Raw genomic sequence first — 17,921 nt, 5'->3', positions numbered from 1 at the left:
CATAATCTCCGACAAGACGACAATTTGGTATATATCTGGGCTAGTGGGTCAAACAAGATTTGGTGCCGACCGAATAAAACCTATACATGGAAGAGGTCTGATTGAGGTTTACGTCCGTCCTCTTAACGACTACCGAACATTTATGATAGAATACGCTGGGAGATTTTATAATGTACAGAGTATGAAAAGTTGATTTGATATGGATTCTGTGCAATCAATGTAAAATGCACTCCATCGATTTTTATAATAAGATATGATATATTTTTAAACCAATGTGTTCCCGTTGATGTGTTTTCATGTTTTTATACCTTTTGACCTTTTGTATTTCCATTTCGGTATTATCATTGTTTTTTGGCCCTAAATGACATAGATTGTCGATGGGCCATAAAACAGTACATAGGACACACACAAAACATCCCCTTGTGTTGAACTGTTTTTGTTTCAGGCAATATCCTGTATAAGCATCATGCATATTAGTATTTCCTTAGCGTAATTTTACAGTTTAAATAGAACTTGCAAAAAATCGCTTGCCTTCTCTTCATATGAAAATTAACGAACTCTGTTGAGATTAATATACAGCATTCACTTTTTGTGTAAATAATGAAACATATCCCTACTAATAAATATGTTGTCAGAATAATAGTACATTTTATGTTGTAATTTGTGTGGGATGTCCTGGTACTTACTAGTTGTCTTCTTCTCATTTTGCTTTTAGATTTCATTGAAATTATACCGTTGGTGGCACAGACACACTTTTATAACCAGCTGGTGCACGTACTATTGCATAAAAAGTGATTCATTAATTGATCCTTCAGTTGTTATTGACGTGCTATTCATTCTAAAGACAATAAGCATTCGTCATATTTCGAATAGTATAATAAACCCACAAATTACAAAACCACATTTATCAGCAATTCCCTAAACAGAATAAACATCGATCAGTAAACAGTAATGGATTTTAGATTGCACAGTAGTTTGTACGTTGTACTTTTAATCGTCATCGAGATTACAGACGCCTTAAAGCCATGTGTATAGTGCATGTACTTCGATACTAGTTAGCCGTCTTACCAGGGTAAGTTATCGTGTAAGGTCGGGACTATAATGATAAAATAATCGAGCAGGCAACCAGAAATCTGTTACGCCGATCTGTATTTGTCATCTTTGTGTAAACCAGATAAAATTTACGACGTATCATAAAGTAATCAGGTTGTCGTACATGGACTATTGCATCCCGTTTTCGGCAGTTTGTTGATTGTTTTGCGAAGCTTAATTATAGTGGCTAGTGTGCCCGTGACACCGGTACTTGTATTTACCAGCATGTGTACTTTAGGGGGCATCTGCTGTGAGTGGTATATACATACAACCATGTAGGTAATCATGATATTGACACGAATTAAGATATTCTGAATGAAACAAAGTACGTTTGCGTGGTTTACCAGCCAAATCTTTGCCCGTTTTTTGGGTTGTTTTTTTCTTCTTCTTTTCTCTTTTAACAAAATCTATGCTAATGTTCTAAAATCGTTTATAGATAACACGAGTTAAATTCATATTCACTATACCTACTTGTAGAAAATAGCTTTATATGATTTATTACAAACGATTCTGTCACAAAATGACCTTTATAGTACACATGAAGGCATTTGAAAATATAGAATATCAAAGAATCACTAATTTTTCTATATAATTAATGTTTACTGGCGTTAACAATGACTTCAGAACTACATTGTGCGTCCGAGTTCTCTAATGCATACGGCCGAGTTCTCTGTAGAATATGTCCGAGCTCTATATATTGCATACGTCCGAGTTCTCTAATGCATACGTCCGAGTTCTCAAATGCATACGTCCGAGTTATCTATGGAATATGTCCGAGCTCTATATATTGCATACGTCCGAGTTCTCTAATGCATACGTCCGAGTTCTCAAATGCATACGTCCGAGTTATCTATGGAATATGTCCGAGCTCTATATATTGCATACGTCCGAGTTCTCTAAAGCATACGTCCGAGTTCTCTAAAGCATACGTCAGAGTTCTCTAAAGCATACGTCTGAGTTCTCTAATGCATACGTCCGAGTTCTCTAAAGCATACGTCCGAGTTCTCTATAAAAAATATGTCCGAGTTCTCTAAAGCATACGTCTGAGTTCTCTAAAGCATACGTCTGAGTTCTCTATGGAATATGTCCGAGCGCTATATATTGCATACGTCCGAGTTCTCTATAAAAAATATGTCCGAGTTCTCTAAAGCATACGACCGAGATCTCTATAAAAATATGTCCGAGTTCTCTATGGAATATGTCCGAGCGCTATATATTGCATACGTCCGAGTTCTCTAAAGCATCCGTCAGAGTTCTCTAAAGCACACGTCTGAGTTCTCTAATGCATACGTCCGAGTTCTCTAAAGCATACGTCCGAGTTATCTATGGAATATGTCCGAGCTCTATATATTGCATACGTCCGAGTTCTCTATAAAAATATGTCCGAGCTCTCTACGGAATATGTCCGAGCTCTATATATTGCATATGTCCGAGTTCTCTATGGAATATGTCCGAGCTCTATATATTGCATATGTCCGAGTTCTCTATAGCATATGTCCGAGCTCTCTATCGCATACGACCGAGTTCTCTAGATCATGAATGTTATGTGTAATTCAGATACATATATGTACATTGTATGTCCAGTGTACTGACTCTGGCAATAAATCTGAATTTGCCAATGTTTTGTTACCTGTTTAAATACATTTAAATATACTTACTTGTGACACTTAAAACTCCAATTCGTGTCTTATTAAGCATGCCAATCTGCCACATTTCTACTGATATAATAGTAACTAGTATATTATATAGTAAAACACGGGTTAAACCGAAAATCAAGCAATTTAACAGCTTTGTGTATAGAAATCAATTTCTAAGAGAATGATTGCAATTGGCCGTGGCAATGTTGTGAGAGAGAAAAGCAGACACCAGTGAAAAGAATACTGATATTAAGCATGAAAATAGGTATAGTAGATTAGTGTCAACTGGTCATCACAATGCTAACTATTATGTTGGTTATTCTATTATTAAATGTTTGTACACATGTGCATCACTTATACTCACTATATCATAAATTGAACCTTTTTAGGCATTATACATCTATCGTTTCATCAATCGATCAGTAAGCATTTAAACATGCATTATATATATAACACTCTATTGTTATATGGGCATGTATTATATATATAGCACTCTATTGTTATATGGACATGTATTATATATATAGCACTCTATTGTTATATGGACATGTATTATATATATAGCACTCTATTGTTATATGGACATGCATTTTATTTTATACAGACATGCGGGTACAGTCACTTTATAATACGATATGTATTTTGTAAATTTTATCTTATAGGAAAGTTTTGACAGTTTTCATCATCATTGTATTTCCTTAGTAATTTGCGGTCATATGTATATTTCATCATGTATGTTTAAGGGAAAAGACGGATTATAAGTTTTTAAACTTGTGTCTGATCCCATTTTTATATTTGCAAATAAAATATGTTTAAATCAAGTAGATTACTTTGTTTTCCAATGTCTCCGACGATCCTTTGGTGTCAGTGCATTATAACTCCTTACAACAATATACGGGACCGTTACCGGATATGTCTGCGCTGGATTTCCAATTGCGTCTATATAAGGATGTATTGTCACCTTCTGCTGACAGATCCCGCCAATCATAAAACCTTTGCATGCTTATTACATGCTTACAGCAGAGAGTGGAAATCTCAATTTTTATTCAATTAACCCCTTTTTTATTAAATAGAGTTATTGATTTTTCTGTCATGTGTAATTTGCCCCACGGCCATTTCCCCCATTCATATTTGATATGCAACCTTGAATTGTGCGCCTACAAAATGTCATTCGGCCAAATAAAGCACAGTTATTACAAAATTTCATAAATGTGGAAACTGCATTCTACGTTCAACTTAAATAAGTTCTCAAAAATTAAATCATGCTGAATTTTGCAAAGTCTGCCTTCATTATGACGTTGCAATCAGTAAGAAAAACGCAAAGATATCCTAGTAACTTGTAACAAAAATAGAATGAGTAGTTATCTTCTAGTGGTTAAATAAATTCCGAACCGTAAAATATTTTAGGCAATTTCTTTGCTCATTGACATAAAAATATCGCTTTCTTTTGTTGTAAGCTGTGTGAGAACCCTGCTATTTCATTTTCTGGTAAAGAAAGGTGTTACTTTCCAAAATTAAAAATACTAATATTTATCTCTACCGGGACATTGTCAACACGTTTGTTATTTCAATGTATATAATGGTGGAGTGTAGGATTTCCACAGAGTGTCTTGTAAAGCTTATGTTTCACTTTATTGGCAAAAAACAATCTTTTATCAGGTGATCAAAATAACATAAAATTCGTTTCCATTCCATATGAGATTTATGAAAGTTGTCACTTTTTTCATGCTTAACGCTCAGCAAATTAGGAGTGGGACGACTGGTTCGCCCGTTGTCAGTATAATGTGACCGGGTGGGGCGTCCTGCTGGGTGTATTCGGCAGGATGTCTCAGTGAGGTAGCACTATAAAGTCGGCATCAGTTCCGCGCTATCACAAGGAGACAAACACGAACATATCGCAGCCTCCCAAAATACACACACATACACTACACGCATGCATCTTGCACACAGGGGAGGCCGTCCTTAAATTACCTTAGCTGTTAATAGGACGTTAAACAAAATCAAACGAACAAACAAACAAATTTCATATGTGTGAGCCTTTTGGTCTCATAAATCTCGTAAATCAAATAAACCATGGTTAGTTGCCAAAAAACAAAAACGCACCGAGAATCAATATTTATGGAAGTAAAGGTTAGATAAACATATAACGGCTTTTCTGACACTATTCATACACGTTTGCTCTGAACAGTCACACAAAATTGTGACAATGCCTCGTGGACTTTTAAATCATGCTTGTGATTCAGATAACTTGGAATGCTTCTCAAAATACAATTGAGAAAATGAAAATATATGAGTAACTGTACTGCTATCGAAACAATTTTAAATACATTCTGTTTATCTAATATGATGATTTTTTCACAAACACTTGCCACTGATAAAGCTCGTGATAAATCGTGCCCATCACTCAAACCGTCTTAAACATATTAATCTATTAGATGGGAAACAGAAACAGGCATTGGCAGGAAAAAACGTCGCTTTTAGATTGTTCAACCTATCTACAAGCAAGACTAGCCACTTAGTCCCAAGCTCCAAACTAAAGCACTGACATCGTCAGTTGTTGTTATGACGTCACATTAACTCATAATCGTAAAATGAAGTGTATTTTGTTCATTTTAAGTTGATCTAGATGGAAAGAAATTGTGGAAATATGATTTCCATAAAATTTTGCACACGTTTTACAATCAAATAGGTTTGGTTGTCGAGTGCTTTCTTCAACAAATAATTTATTGTGTCTGCGCCACATAAAAAAAAAAGTGTTATTTCACAGGCATACATATTCTGGAACCTTAACTTCAAAAGTACAAACTGATTGTTTTATTTGACTATCGACACCTAATCTCGTCGCTTTGTTTTATTGGATTTGTAACAGGTCGTTCGTATCAACGGTGTCAGACACTGCAGCAAATATCTCATTCTTACATTCAGTACTATTAAGTGTAAAAGACTTTCGATAGCCGGGTGTATGGCTCGTATAGAATTTCAGCATCCTTTTGACACGTTAGAGCGAATTGTTTTTGATATTTGCGGATCGTATACAGTGTGATGTGCGCATTTTAAATCCCAGACCATGCATGTTTTCTTTCTTAAGTATACCTTATAGAAAAGTTTAACCTGATTCAAGTCCGTGCAGGTTCGGAGAAAACCAAAACTTCTGTAGCCTACATGTACTACATGTGTTACGAGGCGACTGATGTGTGTGTACAATTTTCTTTTTCGTTAAAGTAACACAACTACGAAATATCATCCCCGCAAGTTTGATTGTAGTGGGTGGGGGGATTTGGCCAGTAGCATGCTGGGGGCAGGGGGCTATAAGGTCCATTGTTCAAATTAACTACCCTGACCCACTTTCAATGTCACAATGATAAAATATGTGAAAAACCCTTAACAACATCTTCATAAGCAAAAGGTATAGGGTCCTCATATTTGTACATGTAGCTTAGTGTGAAGAGCTTTAATGTATGGTATCGGAATAAATGACATAAATAAAATATAAACTGTATTTATTTTACAACTATTATGAAACAAATTGAAACGTATATTAATATTTCTTGTTGGCACGGGTTTTGGCGCGCAGTGGACTTCATGTGGGAGGAAACCGGAGTAACCGGAGAAAACCCCAAGTGGTCGGGCGGGTGATCATGACCCCATACCGTTTAACGTCCGATCGGGGAATCGAGCCCCGGCCGCCTTGGTGCGTTAAATGACATAGACTTACTCTGAAGGTCACATTAGTGAAATACAATTACCCACCATGTGTAATGTTATAACTTTAGCTTGTTTCTGACCTTGTAAAGGTCGATTGCCTCTGGTTAAATTTTCACTAACTTTTGTTCAAGTTCCTTCCAATACAAAATGTTGCTATTGGCAGTCATTAGTATCCAAAGGCTACCGTACACAGCGGTTTTGTTACCACTGATTACCATTTGGCGATGACCATTTTTCAAATAGAAGAACCCCGAAAGCAGGTTTTTAGGTCACAATATTTTCTACAAGGGGATTCGATTACGAGAGCTCTTCAAGACTAGATGAAATACTGTTCTATAATCCTGTATTATTTGATACAAATTAAATGTTAGTACAACCGTCATAAATTGTTAATTTTATAACGCTCCTCGGCAGTAGTTAGACCAATTTGATTTTCCAACTTTGTGGTCGCTAGCGTCACCGATAATTCCTAGAAGGACGAAACAGCTGTATGATACAGTGGTATTCACATTTGATATTCTCTATCTTTTACCAAATATTAAGGATGCTGTCACCTGTGTGTGTGTGTGTACTTTACGTTCATCCTTTGAGAGAGTTTGTTATAGGAAAACAAAGTTCGCTAAGAATGTCCAATGTATACAAAAATATATTGAACTCGATGAATTACCAATATGAAACTACATCTTTAATAACAGACAATGGTTATGGCGCTGTCACACCATAACGCATAGCGCCAGCGTATGCATAACGTATAAAAACAATAATGAAAATAGTTCAATACCCTCGCACACGCTAAAAAATCAACCGCCTGGTTGGATTTAATTTGTAGCTACCTTATACATTACGAACTGAACGTATACATACCGTATGGCTAGCGTTTGAGCACCTTATCACTAACTAATGCTTATCGGAGCGTATCACAGCGTGTGTGTAGCGTACGCGCGGCGTGCTTATTGCATACAAAATGATCCCTCGACGCTCTCTATACATTTCGTCTGCTGGATAGTGCCAAAGGCAAGGTAACGCAAAGTGAGGGCAAGCGTCAGGCCAGGCTCGATTGGCTCCCTGAAATATGTCTTGTCCTCGTTACGGAGTTCCACCAAAAGCTGGTCGTACAAGCCGAACCGCCGCACCTCTCGATCCAAGGACTTTTCCTCATTCTCATATTGAAATGGAACTGGCAAGTTGCCACTTCGATGAGGTTCTGCTGATATTGGAGAACGACTGTTTGTTATTCTTGTCGCAGCCTCTCAGGATCCTCCATCTTATTTAAGTTTGGGTTGAGCAGACACGATAAGGAGCTATTTACCGGGACCCTATATTTACACCAATTATATGCTAGATGAACGCTAGAACAACGTTTATTACGTTACTTGTAAGTTATTTATACGTCTATATGCGTTGCAGATACGTTAAACATAGGTTCGAAGAAAGTTAGAAGTACGGTAGTGGTACGGTAGACATTCAGCTGACGAACCCCCAACGTATCTCGACTTATGACCAACGTACCTATAACCTATGTCAGCACATCTAGCGTATGCATGACGTATGAGTAATGTATGAAACATACCTTCGATACGTCGAAAAATGTTGTGCATGCAAAGGATTGACGCATACCAGCATGTGACACCGTGCTGTTAACGCATTTAACTTATGCATAGCGTACCCTGAACTTATATCAGCGTACACCAGCGTATGCCAGCGTGTTAGAAAAAAGTGGCATACGATGACATACGCTTTAGCCTGGTGCTATACGTTATGGTGCGGCAGTGCCATTATATATACTAGTATATATATATAATACACAGCGTTATAACGGTTAGTATGGTGCTGACTTTATACAATGTAACAATAACAAGAAATTATTAAGAATGAGATAATTAAGAAAAATTTCAGACACGTTATATATGTTTGAGGTTACATTAAGCGTTGTGCTCTGTGTTACTCATACTAGAAACAAATTTGCTTTATCAACTTCCAAGAATTCATGAAACGGTTTTCAATACAATGGGAGATAACTCTCTCAAATATACTTTCACCTGCCGCAAATATATGAAATTCTACAATCTTTCGTGTTACGTCATATAATAAACAGCAGGAATCCTTGGTAAAAATGTGTAGTTCGTAGAAAAACATAACAATCTACATGTATGACTTCGTCAATTCGTCGGTGATAATATTAGTTACTTTTAAACAAGAGGCCCAGAGGGCCTGTATCGCTCACCTGAATATGTTTAAAATAATTGGTATGAAGTAAAGATATAGCACTCCATGGTAGGTGCTGCAAGTACATATGAAATTTCAGAAAGATCCATCCAGTACTTGAGATATAGCGAGGACAATCTTCAAACAGAGCCCCACTCCTATGCCCCTAGGGGGGGGTGGGGGTCATACCCACCGTTTATACAAATTTGAGTCCCCTAGGCCAAAGGATGCTCCAGACTAAATTAGGATAAACTCCCTTAATCCCTATGGTAGAAGAAGGTTCTTAAAGGTTTTATCTCTATTTCCCCTATTGGGTCCCGCCTCTCTGCCTCCAGGGGGGTTAGACACACACCGTTTATACAAAATTGGTTCCCCTTCACCCTAGGATGCTTCATACAAAAATCCTGTCATTTGTACAGAAGAAAAAGGTATTTGAAGAATTTACTATGTTTCCCCTTTGGGCCCCTCCCTTCTGTCCCCAGGGGATTATTAAGGGTTTTACCTCTATTTCCCCTATTGGCTCCTGCCCCTCAGGTCCCAGGGGTTTGATTGATTGATTGATTGATTGATTGATAGGTTTTACGTCCGCTTCACTACCGGATGTATCGGTTATCCAGCAGACGATGGTCCCAGGGGGGCCACACCCACAATTTATACAAAAATTGGTTCCCCTTTACCCAATGATGTGCCACACCAAATATGGACCAAATCCTTCCATTCATACAGAAGAAGCAGGATTTAAGAGAATAATTTGCTATGTTTCCCTTATTGGGCCTCGCCCTTAAAGCCCCTGCAGGGCAAGACCCACAGTTTATACAAAATTGTTCCCCCTTTACCCAAGTATGCTTCAGACCAAATATGGAACAAATTCTTTCATTCCTACAAAAGAAGAAGGATTTTTAAGAATAATTTGCTATGTTTCCACTATTGGGCCCCGCCCCTCAGGCCCCTGGGGGCCAGACCAACGGTTTATACAAAATTGACTTCCCTTCACCCAAGGATGCTTCAGCCCAAATATGGACTAAATCCTTTAATTCCTACAGAAAAAGAAGGATTTTAAAGAATAATTTGCTATGTTTCCCCTATTGGGCACCGCACCTCAGGCCCCTGGGGGCCAGACCAACGGTTTATACAAAATTGGCTTCCCTTCACCCAAGGATGCTTCAGACCAAATATGGACTGAATCCTTTAATCCTACAGAAAAAGAAGGATTTTAAAGAATAATTTGCTATGTTTCCCCTATTAGGCACCGCACCTCAGGCCCCTGGGGGCCAGACCAACGGTTTATACAAAATTGACTTCCCTTCACCCAAGGATGCTTCAGACCAAATATGGACTGAATCCTTTAATCCTACAGAAAAAGAAGGATTTTAAAGAATAATTTGCTATGTTTCACCTATTAGGCACCGCCCCTCAGGCCCCTGGGGGCCAGACCCACGGTTTATACAAAATTGGTTTCCCTTCACCCAAGGATGCTTCAGACCAAATATGGAACAAATCCTTTCATTCCTACAGAATAAGAAAGATTTTAAAGAATTTGCTATATTTCCCCTATTGGGCCCCGCCCCTCAGCCCCTAGGGGGGGGGCCAGACCCACCATTTATACAAAATGTGTTCCCCTTCCCCCAAGGACCAAATATGGAACAAATCCTTTCATTCCTACAGAAGAAGAAGGATTTTAAAGAATTTGCTATATTTCCCCTATTGGGCCCCGCCCCACAGCCCCCAGGGGGGCCAGACCCACCATTTATACAAAATCTGTTCCCCTTCCCCCAAGGATGCTTCTGACCAAATTTGGTCAAAATCTGCTAAGTCGTTCATGACTAGTGGCGTTTTAAAGGAAAAGAAGTTGACGGACGACGGACGCTGCGGTATGGCCTTCGGCCTTCGGACCAGGTGAGCTAAAAATGAAAGCCTACAATACGTATATGTTAATTTTATCAAGTTTGTGGAACATACTGTCCTTGTCGTATGTACTAGGAATGTTACGTAAGCCATGCAGTAACATTATATACCAGTATTTGTGGACTCGTCCTGCCCCCCCCCCTCCTTTTTTTAATCAACCGAGTTTACTGTATCCTTTCTTGCACATCCACATAACACGTCCCTAAATATAAATTGAACACTTGTGCAAGATTTGCAGGGGAGATTGTGTGTGAAAACCTTCCCTTTATGTGTTGATGGTTCAGAAACTCTTTTGATCAGCACTTTTAACCGAAGCAATCCCACGTCCCTACTATTTTAACACGATGGACAGGACATCTATAACACGTCGTGTATACCGTAAGTATTGTTATCTCCCACTTTATTCCCGTGATACGATAACAACTGTAGATAACACTTCACATTTGAGTGATATATTTGTGACCAGATTTGATACGGTGAGATGAGAGGCGACCTAGATTTTACGTCAATGTAGTGACGTGTTGTCGCATAAACCACATCACGTTGGAATTGAATGTCAAATAGCATGCAAGCTATGTATGAAATATGGCATTCAGTATAGGTGTATTGTAATGCACGGTCATATATATTTAGTACGTGTACAGACAAGGTGAATTTTACTGGAGTGATATAAAACCAGTTTCCATGTCATGCTTTGCATAGCAGTACAGTATTTCACACTGTTATAACACCATATGTTACATTTATATGATCACGGAAGCCGGATCTCGTTTATTAATTTCCACTGATAAAATCGACGACTTTAGACTCATCACGGGGATTCTGGTCGTTTTAGAGCCATTTCATGTTACGGTAACGTGACGTTATTGTGTCCGCCATTATTGTTACGTGCAAGCGCAATTAAGATGTCGGGGAAACATATTGAGCACTAATTAATACGGGATAATCATCAGTCATGGTTTATAGAAATATGGCATGCATATAAATGACCATTATAGGTTTGTAAAGCAATACAATAAACGTGTCTTTTCTGACGTTGGCGATGGTACTCGTTTATTTTGAGAACGCACACATCAAAAAGTGCGTTATTTGTCCGCTCAAACAAAAAGTGGTGCTTTCTTCAACGTCAGAAAGGATTGACAAGTTATGAGCTCCATATCATTTCCTGTAATCCCGGTGTCAATCATATTCCCACGAATGCTAATCGGCAGGACATTTCCCCTGTGTACGACACCGCTATAAACCTTGAATTAAGTCCAGATTGAATTGCTAGATACATTTTTTTGAAAAATGTTATCTCATGAACACCGTCTGGCATAATATGAGCAATCGACACATTCGGGAGAATTTAGATCGGGATCAGCTGTTTCGGCAAATGTGTTTTTTTTGGGATGAAATGCGTGCCAAAATTAAAGGAATTTAAACTGTAAATAAACAAAACTATTTATTTTACGACTTAATGTAGATTTTCATTCAGGAATATCAAAATTTCATCAGGTAGATTTTATCTCCTCTTTAAAAGAAATGTGTATTTGGAGAATGCAGCAGCCATCAGTAGGATAAGAAATTTCTTGCCCAAACTGGAAATAAAAAACTCATATCGATTTTTGCATTAGCGCTGTGTCCACCTAAGTGCTGCGTCAGTCTGGGAAAAAAACACCGTTGTGTTTTATTTCATTCTCTTGCTCACTTCGAGAATAGCCCTATAGTGTTTTTGAGATTTTGACGATAACATAATCAAGATTTACCGACGCATAAATCAAGACACTGTACAATTATCTCCATTTTAATCCATAAAAGCTTAAGACATTGTAAAATGATTGATTGATTTTTAGTCATATTTCATGAATCTTGGTCTGGTATATGTCATGGATAAGTGACGTCAGGTTATTTAAATTTTCGTTGCGCAAGACCCTAAACAGCTGTGGGTTTCGTGAATGCTGTGAAACCACGAAAACAAATACTACAGATTGTGTTAGTATTACTTGACGATTGTCTGTTTCAAATGGGATATCCACGAGTTTTGTTTGCACCAAGAAATTATCTTATTAGCTTACAGTAACCAAAGTGAGGCAGAGCACGATCATTAACCTGACCCGTTTGGTGCTAATGGTCGTGACGTCATTCATGACGTGTCAGGGACGTTAACAACATTTACAATAGTCATCCGGGTTTCATATACAAATGGAGATTTTGCGGATGGTATACTGCGTTTATGGAGTTGCAATTTAGTTTGATTGGCCATTTTAAATGCCGCGTTACATTGAAAATGGGTTAGAATATGAAATTGGTAATTTGATATAACGCGGTAGTCATTACGGGCCCGCTTTGCCTCCGTAGTTGAGCTGATACACATCCGGGTGTGTATACAAGCAAGCTGTCATAAATAGGTTTTACTTCACTGATAAACACTCCTGTATATAAAGCTGGGCCCAAGGTAAGTTATATAATCGAAGAAGTGTCTATGTTTCAAATTTACAGTGAAATTCGTCTAAAATTAACATTTTTTTACACAGCCATTATTCCTATTTTGAGCATACTAATTTCAAAGTTAGTTACACGTGTTCTATTTATGCATAGATATCTATATATAAACTGAAGTGGTAGCACTGAGCAATCGAGAACTGTTGGCATTTTCCTGAAAGGAGAAAAAAATACTCGTCTACGGAAAGTGCCAACGATTTCTGATTGTGCCTTTTGTTACTTGTTTCTGGATAGTACGGGCGTGATGTTTCTGTGTCGCGTTCTTATTACTGTTCTTAATTATGACATTCTCGGCAAACTACATGTATGTACAACTGGAACAAACCAACAAAATTTGATCTTGTTTCAGTTTCCGCCAACATGTCTAGTTTCGAACTGCCCGTCATCGACATATCAAAGTCCAAAACGCATCGAACAGAGCTCGCAGCAGCCGTAGTCCGTGCTCTGGAACATACTGGATTCCTGTATATCGACAATGCTGAGGCCGTCGATTTCGATAAAATGTATAAAAGTTGTCAATGGTTTTTCAGTAGATCACAGGACATGAAAAACAGTCTGTCCAGAAAAATATGGAACCCTGCTAATTCAAATATTTACCGTGGATATTTCCCTGTTGGCGAAAACGAGCCGAGTCGGAAGGAAGGTTTTGAGTTCGCACGGGATATAACACCTGGTGATCCGGAAGTTACGCCTGGGAACTGGTTTTATGAACCATCGGTGTGGCCGGAAGAAGACGGGACATTCCCATTCAAGACGTTCATGCGTGATCTTTATGAAGTTATGCATGAGTTGTCGTTAGAAATCCTACGTCTCACGGCAATAGGTCTTGGTATAGATGAGTTTTCTTTCGAGGAACTTTTCACCAAGAGACCTTGCTCTACACTCCGTATAATGCACTATCCGCCGTGGACAGGAAGTCCCCCGGAAAATGCCCGGATCGAGGATGGAAAGGTGTTGACGACGCCTGCGCACACAGACTCTACCTTTCTCACTCTCCTAGCAACGTTTGGCTACAAAGGTCTTGAAATCGTCACAGCCGACGGAAGATGGGCGGAAGTTGAACCACGCACCGGAAGTCTTGTCATGAATATTGGTGATGTGTTTTCACGAATGATGGGTGGTCGATTTAAGGCGACTCGTCACAGAGTTGTTGACATTGGAGTCGACAGGTACTCACTTCCGTTTTTCCTGGAGCCTAAATTCGATGGAGATATTGGTGAAAACTTCATGACCAAGGCGACAGGGGAAGGCAACACGCACGTGCCGGAACAATATGGACCTTACGTCATTCATACCATGAAACATGTGAAAAAATATTTCGAGTATAGGACATTGCCTGAATTCTAGATAAATACCAAAACCCAAATAGGAACTAAACTGTTTTACGGTATAGAGAAGCATTCAGGACCTATGAACTCATAACCTCACTCACAAAACATAAACAGTGTTTAGCGGTTATCTCCGTATAATTTTCACGCTTTCATCAAATATTCATGAATAACATCAATATCATTATCATCGTTTATATCGGATTTCGGCTTTTTGTTACCGCTCTCACAGAATTAACCTGATTTTGAAGATTTTGCAAATAAAGATAAAGGTACATGTATATATCATTAAATTAAAGTGTTTAAAGAGTAGGAATATCCATTGTCAATGTTTGTATGCTTAACTAACGTAAGTAATTTTTTTTGGTGTTTTGTTTTTGTGCGAGACATAGAAATTTTACAGCAGAATTCTTGCTTGATTGATCGGCTACAACACGATGATCCCATCGAGGTAGTTTTTAGCCCTCTTTGGAGATTATTTGATCTTAAACTTCTCGATATATTCTATTAGCTCAAACAAACCGGAAACTGTAATAGGACACTATTGGATTCCATAAAAAATAGTACAATTGTATATATAATCCTGATAGATATTGTATATTACTTATTTCATCCGGATGCCTAAAATTTATGATTGATGAACAACTGTGTATTGTTAACTATTAACCTTTCACGTGTTGCGGACTTTTGCGGAAAAGAAAAGGAGAGACAGCATGGGCCCACAACATAAGCTCCCGAGTTAAGTAAGGTTATACATTCGGAAATAGTCGGTCGTTATTGTACTAGTATATCCATATTCTATAATACGTTTGATTAAGAACCAATAATGACAGATGGAGTGATGGAAGGGGAGGAACTCGAATTGAAGAAAATATTTAGTGCTACTGCTGCATCAACGTCAATAAAGCCCTAACCTTCACCCCTGCCCCAAAATAGAATTAAAACTAAAAAAAAACCATAGCAAAAACAAAACAAAAACAAACCAAAAAGAGTGCTCTTCAAGAATAACAAAAATCTTTAAAATACTCTTAGCAGGATAAGAAATTGTCTGACGAAATATGAAAGAGAAAAGGACAAGGAACAGGAAACGAAGCAGCGAGAGAAAAACAAAAGTAAAAGACGGGAAATATTATCTTCCAAGTTCGTTGACCAAGGAATCGTCATATTATCCGCCTTGCCAAATTTCGCATGTCGTTTTAATTTTTCATTTGATGAACTGTTGATATTTCATTTGCTTTTACAAATTTTTACTCGGTCGGAAGATTTTCCGAGTAAACGGCTACTAAATTTAGACCGGTTTGACAACCCTACTAAAGCAGAAGTTTGCCTCTCTTGAAAAATAATTGTCAAACAATGTTCAAATTTAAACAGAGAGAACACATTTATTATTGCGCGTGTTCTCTGCCATTCTTGAACACATTTCCATGATGGGTTGATAGCAAATTATACACGTGACTTTTCGGAGGATCTCTGTTTTATATTTCGAATGTCGCATATAAATCATTCGTGACTTAATTAAACGCCAAATAACTATTACACGCGTGATATTTTTTCTGTCGTTTTGATTCAGTAATTGAGCACTAGACATTTGTAACATAGAACCAATAAATAAAGATATTCAACAACAACAAATCAGTCCTACACATACCAAGGTAGAAATTCCTCACTAACTTATATTTAGAATTTGGACAAACCCAAATGTCATGGTTGTTGGACCCCATCATATTATAACAAACATTTAATATATTTACAAAAAATGTTTATAATGACACTGTCAGTGTAAATTCTATCTTCGGCTTACGCTAGCCGAGGGTTTATCGTTTTAAATGTTAGCTATATATAGTGTTTACTCTGTTGGGATTTCTTCCCTTATACGATAAAGAACATACATGTATATACCACAGCGTCAACACACAAGGTCAAAACATACCACAATATTAATTTACAGACACGGAAATTATCTGAACTACGAGTTATTCAGACAACAGGAGCTCGATGGCTTTTCAGGGTAACAGGTCATCTCGGCACTTTGAGAGTTCGGCACTTACGGTTCAAGACACCTCGGCCCTTTTTTCGGCTCACCTCGGCTTTTCAGTGGGACACCTCAGCACTTGTCGGTATTTTGTCAGTACTTTTCATTACAAATTAATATTTTCCCACTTAACGTGTTTTTCTTGTACATGTACATGGAAAGAATGGACTTCTATTTTTATTACACCAATTAATAGTTTTGCCAGCTGTTTTGAAAAGTTTTATTTACTCCTTGAAAATCAATATATTATTAACACTAGCCGTAGAAATACTTTGTCAGATGATTAAGGAGGATAACTTAATAGCTAGTACTAGGTACATGTACTGACCACGTGCCTGTGATAGGTAGTTGTAGGGTAAAATGGTAATGACCACGTGCCGTTAATTATTTTGTTTTTTTAGTTTAATATATTGCCAGGAGTAGACAAGGGATTAGGCACAAGTTATGACAACTTATCAACGCCTTCTCCCAATATACATTCCGAATGACATTACAATAATGACAATAAATATATACAATTGTTATTACAATTTGAACTCAAAATCTCTTGTTGGATTTAATAAAGTTTTGCACATATCTTAAAATGTTTGAGTTAAGGTCCATGGGAAATTGTGATTTGCCAAACAAAAGTATTTCTAAATTTAACGCAACATTCAAATTATTTAAATTTCGCACCAGAATACGTCTTTCGTTTGTAAAAAGGTGACATTCAATAAAATAGTGAAAGACATTCTGACAAGGATGACCACAATTACAAAATGCACACTCAACAAGGTTAACTCTAAAAAGGTCATAATTAAGGGAACTGCACTGGTGTCGCAGCTTATAAGCAAAATATTAAGTTTAGTCAGAGGTATCTTTTTAAAGGCATATATTTGAAGCAAAGATATCTCATTTTCATATAAAGAATTCATATCCAATGTGTTTGCAAAAAATTGTTTGTAGTATTAAAGGGTGGCTTGCCATACTGAAAAGGAATCATAGACACCTCGAAATGAGATATCTTTACTTCAAATATATGCCTTTAAAAAGTTTAAAGATACCTCTGACTGAATGAGATATACCTTTTAAGTGTAAAAAAAGTTTCATATCATTAGGAGTATAATGAGATATATGTCTTGATTATATATAAAATATTTTCTGGGATGACACAGTGGTAAATGTTGAGATGGCTTGCCATATTTCAAACGCCATTTAGTCATTTAGTACTCTATGTTTTTCAAGATGTTTTAGATGTCGACACATGCTAAAACATCTTGAAAAACATAAAGCACTCACCAATCTAAATCGCGGCTTCAGATCTGGTTATTCCTGTGAGACACAATTACTCTTGACTATAAATGACTTCCTAAAAGCGCATGACAATGGGAACCAGTTGGATGTAGCAATACTAGACTTCTCCAAAGCATTTGACACCGTGGCACACAAGAGACTCTTGCATAAATTCCCCAAGGGACGGTACTAGGGCCACTCCTTTTCCTCTGCCACATAAATGACCTACCAGACTCGGTCAAATCACAAGTACGCCTTTTC

General features: G+C 37.6%; 1 protein-coding gene across 1 annotated transcript; it reads left to right on the top strand.

Annotated features, from left to right (window-relative positions):
- The first annotated feature begins 12,899 nt into the window (after nucleotides 1-12,899).
- On the top strand, nucleotides 12,900-15,456 carry LOC110451776 (gibberellin 2-beta-dioxygenase 4-like). Its single transcript, XM_021499945.1, has 2 exons — nucleotides 12,900-12,981; nucleotides 13,378-15,456. The coding sequence occupies exon 2, from the start codon at nucleotides 13,389-13,391 to the stop codon at nucleotides 14,373-14,375; it is 987 nt and encodes a 328-aa protein (XP_021355620.1). The 5' UTR covers nucleotides 12,900-12,981; nucleotides 13,378-13,388; the 3' UTR covers nucleotides 14,376-15,456.
- The last annotated feature ends 2,465 nt before the right edge of the window (nucleotides 15,457-17,921 follow it).

Source organism: Mizuhopecten yessoensis, unplaced genomic scaffold (genome assembly GCF_002113885.1).
Source record: "Mizuhopecten yessoensis strain PY_sf001 unplaced genomic scaffold, ASM211388v2 scaffold6169, whole genome shotgun sequence".
Lineage (NCBI taxonomy): Eukaryota > Metazoa > Mollusca > Bivalvia > Pectinida > Pectinidae > Mizuhopecten > Mizuhopecten yessoensis.
The sequence above is the reverse complement of the archived record's forward strand: the minus strand, read 5'-3'. Positions and strand labels throughout refer to the sequence as shown.